Here is a 12,878-nt window from a genome sequence, read left to right as displayed (position 1 = left end):
TGAGGTTACCAACACAGATAAATTCTCATGGCAAAGGAAAGACACCTCAGACGTCTTTACCTACAAAGCAGAGGTAATAGCTGGGAAGAACAACAGATTAGGGAACCACTCCTAAGGAGTAGAATTTAATCAAGGCAACGTTCTTGTCTTGGACATTGCTCATGCAGGGGGGAGTCCTAGTAACAAGTATCTTTTTTAAAAAAATATTTTATTTATTTATTTGAGAGAGAGAGAGAGAGAGAATGAGAGGAGAGAAGCAGTCTCCTCGCAGAGCTGGGAGCCCGATGCGGGACTCGATCCCGGCACTCCGGGATCATGACCTGGGCCAAAGGCAGTAGCCCAACCAACTGAGCCACCCAGGTGCCCTAATAATAAGTATCTTAATGGCTTTTAGTATTCCTATTGGCCAGTGGCTGTTGCATTTCCTATTCCCCACCCCTCAATTTTTTTTGAGTGGAAGTATCTATTGTCATCAACCTGTCAGTATCTCACCACTGTACGTTGGATATGGATTATTGTCTTTTTTAGTTCATAGGCCTCTAGATCATGAGAAGCCCTATCCAGGCCATAGCCTGGCCTGATAGAGATCACGAGATCAGTGACTTAGTGCCTGATACTGTAATGGGATGACACTTGGCAGGTCTTGGGAGAAAAGTGAATTGAATGTATCTGGCCGTGGGAGATGTGAGTCACTGGAAGTAGGACAGATTATAATAGATTGTGACAATAATGCCCCCCAGTGAATTACACATCTCCTCATGGATATGTTCCTTGGTAGTCTGACTTTTCTGCACTTCCTGTCAAAAAGGGGAATCTGTTTTCCCACATTCTGAATCTAGAGTGGCCTTGTGACTTGCTTTGACCAATAGCATGTGGCAAATAAGATACTTTTACTTCTGTTTTCTTGGAATTCTAGAAATACCAACTGCGATAAATACTGGGCTAAAGAAGACACAGAGAGAAAGGTCCTGCTGGGCCCAAACACTAACTAACCCTCTGACTAAATACAGTTCCATGATGGAGCCCAGACAGAGCTGTGGCAGGACCACCCAGATAATCCACAAAACCACAAGAAAGTCAATCACTTGTTGCTTTTGTTTGGAGAGATAAGATTTGGAGACCCGTGGCATAGTAATAGATAACTGTACATATATCATCCTAGGCGGCTGTACTTGGTAATATAAACAAGGAGTAAGGATGATTTTTTGAAAAGTAACCTATCTGAGCAACTTGGTGGCACAGTCAGTTAAGCGTCCAACTCTTGCTTTCGGCACAGGTCATGATCTCGGGGGTTGTGATCTCAGAGTTGTGACCTCTAGCCCTGAGTCAGTCTCAGCACTTAGCGGGGAGTCTGTCTGGGATACTCTCTCTCCTCCTCCCTCTCCCACTGCTCCTTCCCCTGCTTGAGATCGTTGTCTCTCTCCAAAATAAATAAAATAAACTCAGGACGCCTGGGTGGCTCAGTGGGTTAAAGCCTCTGCCTTCAGTTCAGGTCATGATCCCAGGGTCCTGGGATTGAGCCCCACATCAGGCTCTCTGCTGGCTGGGGAGCCTGCTTCCTCCTCCCTTTCTACCTGCTTCTCTGCCTACTTGTGATCTCTCTATGTCAAATAAATAAATAAAATCTTAAATAAACAAATAAATAAACAAACAAACAACCAAACTCAATCTTAAAATTTTTTTTTAAAAAAGTATCTATGCACCCCTGCTTCCTTTTTCCTTCCTCCGGTTAAGAGATGACGAGATCTGGAATGCTGCCTTGGAGCCAGAGATGAGACTGTTGTGCTCAGAACTGCAGACCACCCTGTCGGCTCTGAACCGCTCCCCTCTGGACTGTGACAGGAGAAAGACTTTCTATCTGATTGAAGCCTTGTTAACCATTTGTATCTGTTTTTCTGTTAGAGTAGCTGGGCCTGTATCCTTCCTAAAGCACACTGCAAGTCAAATTCTTACATTTCACCAAAGAAGGCCAACCCAGCAACATCGCCACCATACATCAGTTCATCTGAGTCTCTCAGATGCAAAGAGCATTGGGATATAAAGACAAAAAATTACTTAGAAGTGGACTTAGATCCACCAACTGACAAGCTCTTTCCTGGGAAAAACTGGTATTTAAAGATTAGGCTTCAAAGTTTAGTAGATTAACCCAGAAATTTGTACATCCTTGACTAAACAAGTTCTCTCCCGATCTGAGAAGTTTGTCTACCAAAGCGTGCGGTGTAATTTTTGAGAGATACACACCTAAGTATGAGGGAAGGAGAGAACATAACCAGCTTCTCTAGCTAGATGATGCACAGTGAGTTTGGTGATCAATTCAGTGAACGATGTCACATCCAGAATGGTTGGAATGGAAGAACTCTATGAATAAAGCAGTCCTCTAGCTTGCTAAGCTGTTACCACTGTCAGGATGAGATCAGTCCTTGTTGACAAATTATCCCCAATCTCAGTGGCTTAACTCAAAACAAGTTTATTTCTTGCTTATGCAAGTATGTTCACTGTAGGCCAGCAAGGAAGTCTGCTTATTGTAGACAGTGACCCAGACTGATAAATATTACATCTCTAAACACGCTTTCAGAAGGCAGAGAACATGGCAAAATGCACACGGGCTCTCAAAAATCACACATTTCATTACCATTTACATTTTATTAGGCCATGTCAAACTTTAAAAGGTGTGAGGAAAATATAAATCCTTCTATATTCCAGCAAGGAAGCAAGCTGGAAATACTGCTGAATGGCACTAATGAATATTCCAAGCATATATTAAGGCGTGACCAGAAAGCTGTACAAGTAGATTTGTACATCTAGGCTCTGCAGAAATGCTTTAACTTAGTCACAATTTAATGCTACATTCCGGGATTCAATTAAGAAGTGTCCACTTGAAGAATGTTTCTTTATTTTTCATAAAATGATAGAGTTAAAAATCCTGGTCTCTGTGTTAGCTACTTTACTTGCCTTAAGGATACCCATGCATGCTATACATTTATTCTAGAATAAATGGAATGGAGAATGGAGATGGAAAAAAATTGTATATTTTTTCTTAAAAATCAGAATGTATTTTTTTCTTTTTACTCAAACATGAGAACTAAATGACCCTGCATTTTCTCCCTTTGTCTTAGCTGCTAGAAAACTGGGTTAAATTTATTGCCCTATTAATGAAACTAATTCACACTTCAAGTTTTTTTATCCATTTATCTCATTTCTCTGTCAACTAATTTTTAATCTTTCTATTATTTTAATAGTCATTTAAAGGGATCTTTTATATTGCAAGATATCTCAAATTGTCCACACAGGGAAGCATTAAATTATCCAAAATCTCTAGAAAGTCAAAGTCAGAGATTATAATGACTTGCTATTCTCTTAGACTTTAACATCTTTTGTTCACTGCCACAATCCCAATGCCCAGACTGGTGCTCACTAAATATCTGTTGAGTGGATGAATCAATGAGCAAGTTTGTTTGCCAAGCACACAGGGCTGTATGTGCACAGATACCAATGCACACACCCTGACGTTGGGAATTTTGCCCCAGGGCTTTTTTCCTCAAGAGTCCTTTAGTGACTAGATATAGCTAGCCTCTATAAACTCTTGTAGGCTACCGAAATGATGATATTGAGATAAATTTCTGCTCCCAAGAAAGAATGCCTATGGCATGTAATAAGAATGTTCACTTTACCTGGATGCGAGAGACCTTGGAATGACAATGGTGATTCTTGTCCATTCCTCAAAGTCCCCCGTGTGATACACGGTGGGCTCGCTTAGTTCTCTGGAGTTGCCCTCACATCCTTTGCCGGCAGAAGCTGGGTAACAGCCTTCTTTCACCAGAAACCAGGACATACCCGCATCATGAGAGTACTGAAGAAGAACGGGGGCAGCACTGCTGAACTGATTGGCACAGCCTATGTTTAGCTGTCAAAAGGAAAGACAGGATTAGACAAGGTTTTGGTTCCAAGTTAGCACTCAACACATTAGGTGCTACAGCAGACAAGGCTCTTGCTACGGAGTCTGCCTTATATTGACAATGATGAGACTTTCAGCTCCATTCCAACAAAGATCCTTCCATGGGTTCTAGAAATCTTTAGGTGACCAAGAGATGCTTTTTAATGAAATACTCAGCCAGTTGCCATTTGTGGATTTCTTGGGATTACAGGAGTAAAAGTGGAAGCATACTATCTATGATGTTAGAGCCAGGGATAAAATCCAAGAAGACAAGAAATGGTTTTCTTCTCTTATTCCAGGCATATAAACAGAGGGAAGCAGAAGATGAAGAGCTATTCTTTTCAGGACAAGAAGGTAACCTGAAGAGAGGGCTATCTTCCCTGCTTTCAGTGGAACAAGTGTCTTTACTCTATTTTCTTGCCAAAACTCAGTAAGAAAGCATTGCCACCTTAGATCAAAGAGCTAAGTTTTTGCCACTGCATCAAAAAACCAAAATGATCCAGAAATAGAACTACTATTGTTCTGTGTACTCATGTAGTGGAATGTCATCATAGAATTAACAATGTGAAAAAAATTTGGAAAAAAAAAAAGAAAAGAAATAACTTAAATCCGAATACCCTAGCATAAGTGTTTTTATTTTTTCTATTTTCTCTTCTAAATTTTAGAAAGAAGTATGTATTTTGGTCATGTAGTTGAAGTTATCACACGTCTAGAACTTTCCTTCTACTTTCTATTTAACCTGTTATTTTATTATTATATGTAGCATTGCAAAGAATGTATATTTTTTTCTTCAGTTGATCCATTATCACCAGATAAATTTCTGACAATAGTATCACTGAGTGAAAATGTAGAAACACTTAAAATTTTTTATTTGTATGTGTTCATTTTTAATTAGATGGGTTCAAATGAATCAGTTTTTACCACACCTTTGAATATTATTTGAGTTTAAAACAGTTTTTTTCTAAATTGGTAAATGTATAAATGATTTTATTACTGTTTTAGTTGACATTTTTTGGTAAGTACAAATGTCAAGCTCTTTTCCTGGTATTTATTTAATTATCTGCCATCTTATATGAATAACCCATTCATATCTTATTTCATTTGTTGGTGGGAGCCACCATAGAATTTTATTGTTAAGACTATAGATAAGAACAGTAGAATTATATAGAAAAAACCACTGAAGTAACCACTCAAAGGAACATGATAATGGCTGGAGAATAAAGGATCAAATCAAAGTTAAGGGCCGTAGGCAAATAATATTGGCCCAGAGCTCAAGAGATCAACCAGTTCATCCCTGTGACTGTTGGCAGCTTGATCCAGTCTATCAAAAGAAGATTCTCTCTTTTCCTTATTCCCATACCCACAGCTAGAAAGGATCTCTCAGAAGAGTTTGTAACTGGGTTTGTAGAAATTTTATTGTGATACATTTATCTAAGTTTATATAGTTCAATGTCAACAATATAAGCAAAGACTTGACAATCTCCGACGCGTGATTAAACTCGTCTAACACAAATTCCTTTTTACGCGTAAGTAAGCATAGCTTTCGGTTGGTGTGTGCTGACAGTAATTACAACAGACACACACAGTGAGCTTTTTCTCATAGGCCTCTTATGACTGCTGTTGTTTCTAAAGTAGGCAAGTCTCAGGAACCTTCAGTTCTTGACAAGTCTTTGCCTTTTTTAATTGATCATTTAGCCTGCCTCTTAACTGTCAGTGTTTTCTAGTATTCAATTCTGGCTTTCTTAGAATCTTTTTAGTCTATACATGCTCCCAAATCTCTTTCACAATCATTATTTCAAATCCCTTCTGAATATCTGTAACTCCCAGACAGGACCCCTCTTCAGCTCTCTGGAAATGTCCATAACTGATTCCTACGAATTTCCCCTTCAGTGGTCCCCAGTCACGCCTCGTTCCACAGATCCGAGTCTGCTCTCATCATCTGCCACCCTCACACAAATCATTCCTCTGACTGGATCTCTAATCTCAGCGACTGGAGCCAGTGTAGTGTGGGAGTCGTTCTCAACTTCATTCTATCATCCATCAGCTCACCAGAGAACATGTTGACTGTGGCCCTTTAACATCTCTCAGCTCCATTTCCTTATTGTTATAATCCCCACAATGCCTTAATCTGGCTTCCTCATCTCTTCCTTTGATGCCTACTCTAGCATCCTTTCTTTGCTCAGAGTTTATTCCACAGTTGGAGCACCTCTCTCCGCCTCCTCCACTCCCACACCATCTTCTTTATCTTTTACCTGGATCACTGCCATAGCTCTGCCCTTGCCTCTGTCACTGCACTCCCAACACTGTCACTAGGAGGCTTTAAAAGTCTCAGTCACAGTATGTCACTCTCCTGCCAGCCATTTTACTCAGAGTAGAAGCCCAAGTCTGACCTCCTTTGTGCTACCTGTTCCCTCATTCTGTATCTTTGTGCTCTAGTCACAGTGGGGCCCTTGTGATTTTCTGAACCTTTCCAAGCACACTACAGATTCAAAGCCTCTGTACTTTTTGTTCCCTGTGCCTGGAACGTGCTTTTCCAGACAGCTGCAGGAATCACCCTTTTAACTTTTATTTAAAATTTTTTTTCTATTAAGATTTTTTTATTATTTATTTGACAGACAGAGACAGCAAGAGAGGGTATACAAGCAGGAATAGTGGGAGAGGGAGAAGCTGGCTCCTCACTGAGCAAGGAGCCTGATGTGGGGCTCCATCCCAGGACCCTGGGTTCATGACCTGAGCCAAAGGCAGATGTTGAACAACTGAGCCACCCAGGTGCCCCATCACCCTTTTAACTTTTACAGGTTTCAGTTTAAAAGTCATTTTATTAGTTAGGGGACCTGACCACCCTTTATAAAATAACAGTTCACGCTCTCTATTCCTATTTATTTTCATAGCCTACAACAGACCCTGGTGCATAGTAAAGGCTTTATAAATATTTGCTGGATCAGTGAATAAATGTACTTGTTGATTACAGCTTCTCCTCTTGCTAAGTCAACATCCATACTGCTGCCAGGATGATATCTCTAAAACAGGTCTGATTCTTGCACTTAATGGATGAAAAATCTCCCATGACTGATTGCTCTTGGGTTATTGTCCAAGTGCCTTAGCGTATCATATAAAGCCAATTTGGATCAACTTTCTCTCTTACCTCTCTGGCACATACTCCAGGCTCCTGAAAGTTTCCCAATTATCTAGTTGCACTTTCATGTATTTTCATATATTTGCACATTCTGTTCCCTCTAACTGGAATTCTTCCCCCTCTGTTGTTCATTGGGCTAACTCTTTCCATCTCAATCCCTGAGTTTCCATCTCAAGGAAAAGTTTCAAGGAGACTTTCCATCTCAATCCATCCATCCATCCACCCATCCACCCAACCATTCAACCATCCAACCATCCAACCATCCAACCATCCATCCATCCATCCATCCATCCATCGAACAGTTGTTTCTGGAGTACCTGCCAGGCACCATGCCAGGTACTCTCATAGGATCCAGGGTATATTTCTATGACAATACTCCTTTGATAATGACTATTGTTTTTTCTGGCTCACTTGCTAGTTTCTGAGCTCCTTGAGGGCTAGGGCCATATTTTTCATGTCCATATTCCTAGCAACTAGTGTTTGACAAATGGCATGCGTTGCAAAAAAATGTACCAGCACTGTGTACAAATGACACCAAGTTCTTGTCACAGATTCTAAATAGACATTCATCATCAACTCCCAAGTGAACCATAATAAATATCTACTATCAACTAATAGCCACAATCAGAAGTTTTTTCCTGGTATGATTTGAGAATGGAGATTTTTCTCACGTGTTGTGTGTTCTTACTGGTTAAGTACTTGGAACATTTAATAATGTTTTCTTGACTTAGATTTTCTAAACATCAGAACACCATCTTGCAGACTTTAACGCCTACACTATCATGATTTTGTGACTAATTAAATCAAGAAGGTGTAAGGTGAGAAACAGCACAGTATTCCAGCCAACATATTTGCTATTGCTATTATCCTGTTACCATTTTAAGGCGGTACCAACAAATTAATACCGAGGCACATACTGCTATTAATGGTTTTTTTCACTGTAGTTTAGCGTCAGACTCTAAACAAGGAAGGATAACATTTCAGTAATCATTTTATTTATGACTAACTTCCTTGTTTACAGACCTGTGGAAATTATATTTGAAGAGCTGCCTATAAACATCTGATCTCTTTAGTAATTCCATTTGTAAATTATTTAGCATCTCCATCCTGTCATTACATAAAGACCATGTAGTTGTGCTAGCTCATTAAAACTGCATTACTTTCGACCCCAGAGTTCACCGATGGGATTTTATTATAAACAAAATGAAATTTTGATTAGGCTTCTGAAAAAAAGAGCTTGTCAAAGGAAATACTTGCTATACATGTTGACATGTGATCACAGTGCTGAAAAACAGCAAGCTTTTAAGAGAACGGTGATAATTATGGTACAGCGTTACTAAATCAAAGGAAGGGCAATTGTTTGAAAGTCCTATAGTAAAACCACAAAATAACTCGTAAGTCCAAAAACTCAAACTGAAAAAGAGAACTTCTCTCTTACCATTCAGAAGCATGGGGTTCATTAAGTCACAACAGACTGAAAATCTAAAAGTCAGTTTTCAAACTGACCAGCTTTTCTCCTTGTGGGTAGTGCTAACTTGGGAGCTCTGCTGTTCTAGGACTGTTGAACCTCTGTTCAGGTGGGTCCCTTCCTTCTGAGAGTTGGAAAGATTTGTATCCATTTGATTTCACCTAAGAGTCTGGAAGATATCCTGTTCTTTGACCCACATTGGGAAGAGACCTGTGCATAAATACCTTGAACTGTAGCACATATCCAGGTTTCAAAGTCAAATCTCGAGTTACGGCAAATCGATCCCCATCTGATTTTCCAAATACCATGGCTGATGGCGTGGCAGAGCAGAAAGTTTCATTTTTGACCATTCCTTCATTAGCCAACATCAACCACACACTCATCTGATTCATTGGGTAATCAAAAGCTGGCTTCTCATAAAAGTTCTAAGAGGAACAATATAAACAAGGCAGAAAGGCAATTGGATAGCTTTGAAAACAACAAAGAAATTTTCAGTTCAAGATATGCAGGTACCATTTGTATTTCCAGAAAAATACAGCAGAATCTCTATATTATTATTATTATTTTTTACTGCCACAGACCTTTTTCCCTGATGATTTAACAACTGAAAATACTATGTCACTGTGTATCTAATTTTATAAACATAGTAATAATCATGGTTGATGTCTTGGCCAGACTTTCTAGGCTTTCACTCCCTCCCTCCCTCCCTTTCTTTCTTTCTATTTATCTATTTATCTATATAATCTGTGAACTGGCAGCATAGAGGGATAACAGAACAATTAAGAGCAAACCAGAAAAGTACAGACACTGAAAATTTAGTTTACCTATAAAACTTAGATTCAAGGGTCAAGCACTGAATCTCTGGGAGAAGTGAGAAGTTCTTTAATCCCATCTACTCACAATCCTGTCTTCTTGGAGCTCAGACACAAGAAAGATACCTGAGGTAAAGTTGGGTTCACAATCGGGATGACCTGCTTTTGCTTCTCTGACAGGATGATGATGTCATCGACTGCCCACTGGTCGTAGCCCTCCCCTGAGAACACAGGCTGCCACCAGCGAAACCTGGTGCAAGGGGTCTTAGCAGCCGCTGGGAGCTCCAGGTAGACGAATCTGCACAAAAGCAAATCATTTATGGCTGGGAAAGGAAAAGCTGATTATTAGCAGCTCTTAAAATAGCAAGGGTAGCAACAAGAGAAAGTTTAGTTTTGTTTGATCTCTGGATCGTTTTGAAAGTTGTTTTTTTTTTTTTAAAGGTCTTTTTTTATTTGAGAGGAGAGAGATTGAGAGAAGGAATCAGGAGAGAGAAGCAGACCTGCTGCTGAGCAGGGATGCTGACATGGGGCTCGATCCCAGGACCCTGAGATCGTGACCTGAGGTGAAGGCAGATGCTTAAGCATCTGAGCCACCCAGGGGCCCCCAAATTTTCCAAGTTTAGACACATCAAGAGATTTAAAGTTTTAAGTGACTTTAGTCCTTGTCATATTTATTCCATTTGGAATTGTATCTTTTGGAGGCAAATATTTCTACTAAACTTGATTTATGAACAGTCTTTTGATTACCATGGTATCACGTTTCTAAGAAAAACCTGAAGAAACTGTTCCTTTGTATGTTTTTACACTAAAATAGCATTAATTTTTTTCCAAAGCAGTTCTAACTGTGGGTTAATATGAATTAAAAATGAAACAGAAAATCACCCAAATCTTCTGCCTGGGGTTGACCTCTGTTAATGTTTTGATATATATCATGAAAGCATGTAATCTTTTACATAGGTGAGATATATGTAAAAAATGGTTTTTATTTTAGTTTAAAATTTCATATTATATCATAAATACATTTTCATGTCAGTATATTTCTTTTTTTTATGATTTTATTTGTCAAAGAGAGAGAGAGAGCAAGGGTGTACAAGAAGGAGGAGGAGTAGAAGAAGAGGGAGAAGCAGACTCTGCTGAGCAAGGAGCCCAATGCTGGACTTGATCCCAGGAGTCTGGGATCATGGCCAGAGGCAAAGGCAGACGCTTAACTGACTGAGCCCCCCAGGCATCCCTAATTATTTTTTAAGATTATTTTACTGTCCATATATTTTCATGACACAGACATACTATTGTCTATTTTACTTTTCTCTGTTATAAATAATTCTGTAATGAAAATCTTTTTTTTTTCCTAAAGATTTTATTTATTTATTTGACAGAGAGAGATCACAAGTAGGCAGAGAAAGGCAGGCAGAAGAGAGGGGCAGAGAGCCTGATACGGGGCTCGATTCCATGACCCTGATGTCATGACCTGGGCCAAAGGGAGAAGCTTGACCTGCTGAGTCACCCAGGTGCCCCTGTAATGAAAATCATTATGCATAAAGCTTTACCTACACCTCGGTTTCTTTCTTTCTTTTTGTTTTTTAAAGATTTTATTTACTTATTTGAGAGAGAGACAGCAAGAGAGGGAACACACAAGCAGGGGGAGTGGGAGAGGGAGAAGCAGACTCCCCACTGAGCAGGGAGCCCGATGCGGGGATTGATCCTAGAACCCTGGGATCATGACCTGAGCCGAAGGCAGATGCTTAATGACCAAGCCACCCAGGAGCCCTTCTCAGTTCATTTCTTTAGGGAAGACTCCTAGAAATGGAAGTATCAGAGTGAATGAACTATTTATGGTTAAGGCTCTTGCTTTTTCCAAATTTCTTCCTGGAAGAGTCCTACCGTTTGCAGAAACACAGGAGAGGACCTGTCCTGCTGCTCTGTGTGTAGACAACACTGGTGTAATCATTGAGAAATGACCACCAGACTGTTGAAAAATGGTCTCTCTTTTAGTGCAACAGAGTTTAGCTATTATTCATGTTTTATTAAACCTCTAGGCTTCCTCTTTTGGAACATCAACTCATTTCTTTTACCCATTTTTTAAGCTCTTCCCAGGAATACCAGCCCTCTGTTGCTCATTATCAGTGGCAAGTATCATCTCAGTTTTTTTTTCTTTCACTGTTTTCTGTTTTCTTTGACAGAGACGTGTTATGTGTGTATGTAGTTTTACGTCTGCAGATAGTGTATTTCTATATGAGCAGCCCTTTCCTCTGTTAATTCTTCTATTGAATTTGTGTTTAGGAAGTTTAAATCTCTTTCTAAGATCACATACTCACCCAAATGTTTAAGTCTTCAACCGGTCTTAAACAGTTTTTGATGGGGTCAGGTAATGAGCTAAAAAGATAATTTTCCCCAAAAGCCTACCCATTTTTTTCCAACACCACTTGATTGAATAACAATTTTTCATTGATAGTTCATGGTCTCGTTTTAATACACATTTTTTTTTTACATATATGTGAGTTGACTTCTAGGTCATGCATTTGGCTACATTATTTGCTCTGTCTATCCATGCACTATTTAAATTATTTTGGTTATATAGTGTGTGTTTTAATATCATGTAGGGGTTTTCTCTGTTTTTTTTTTTTCCCAAAAGTTTAAGCTATTTTTGCCAGTTTATATTTCTAGATCTAAAGTTCCCCAAAACATATCACTAAGATTTTCATTGGAATTGCATGAGACAAAAATTAAGAGATATCTTCATATCACAATATTTAGTTTTCCTATCCAGAAATGTTGTATTATTTTCCATTTATTTGTTTTCCTTTATATCTACGAGGGAAGTTTTGTAGTTCTTCTTTAAAGAGATGTTCAGTACTGTTGGTTAAAGTTCTTCCTTATATTTATTTGTCACCATAAATGGGGTCTTTTTCTGATATCCCCCAACTCAAAATTTCCCCGCCATTTTAGTGTCACAGAACTCTTTGAGAATGTGGTGAAATATTTTGGCTCTAAAGAAAAATTTCCATAAATAAAAGCTGAATATTTCGGAAATTTGAAGAAACTATTGAAGTTTTGTTAGTCTCTACAGTAATCTAGTCACTTTACTGAATGTTGACTAACTTCCCAATCGACCATGACAATGTTTGGAAAAAATAATTTGAATTATTTTAAATTGTTGTTTAAACTAGTTTGGCACCATTATCAATTCCCTTTGTCCTGTCCTAGGAGAAATCTCACCTGGTTCTGTCTCACAAATACGGTTTCTGACATTCTCCCTAGAGGTTATGGCTCTCGTTTTTCCCTAGTTTCCTCCTCTCTCCGTGTCCCTTAGAAGAAAAGCTTTTTGTTAGCTGTCTACATGTTCACTTATGTTATATAATGAAAAGTTATGTCACCTTTAAATGACTCAGTGTTTTAAAACAACAAACTTAGGAACCTTCCAGGTGCAAAAGAGCTATATGTTACACAGTATGTTCAAATATATTTAATCTGTAAGAACTGGATGTATATAGTCTTCGATAATATTTTTTCTTCAGTAAAACAAGGTTC

The 12,878-nt window shown here is 38.9% G+C and overlaps 1 protein-coding gene across 1 annotated transcript in view; it reads right to left on the bottom strand.

Moving 5' to 3' along the window:
* LOC309858143 (reelin) overlaps window positions 1-9,648 on the bottom strand; it is a gene marked incomplete at both ends in the record, with an annotated part of 85,849 nt that extends 76,201 nt beyond the window's left edge. The window contains 3 exons of the mRNA XM_082750830.1: window positions 3,672-3,904; window positions 8,763-8,963; window positions 9,477-9,648. Coding sequence (XP_082606956.1) covers window positions 3,672-3,904; window positions 8,763-8,963; window positions 9,477-9,648 — 606 coding nt within the window. The remainder of the gene's footprint in view (window positions 1-3,671; window positions 3,905-8,762; window positions 8,964-9,476) is intronic.
* Between the last annotated feature and the right edge of the window lie 3,230 nt (window positions 9,649-12,878).

This window comes from Mustela nivalis (genome assembly GCF_964662115.1).
Source record: "Mustela nivalis genome assembly, contig: HAP1_SCAFFOLD_1917, whole genome shotgun sequence".
Taxonomy (NCBI): Eukaryota; Metazoa; Chordata; class Mammalia; order Carnivora; family Mustelidae; genus Mustela; species Mustela nivalis.
The sequence above is the reverse complement of the archived record's forward strand: the minus strand, read 5'-3'. Positions and strand labels throughout refer to the sequence as shown.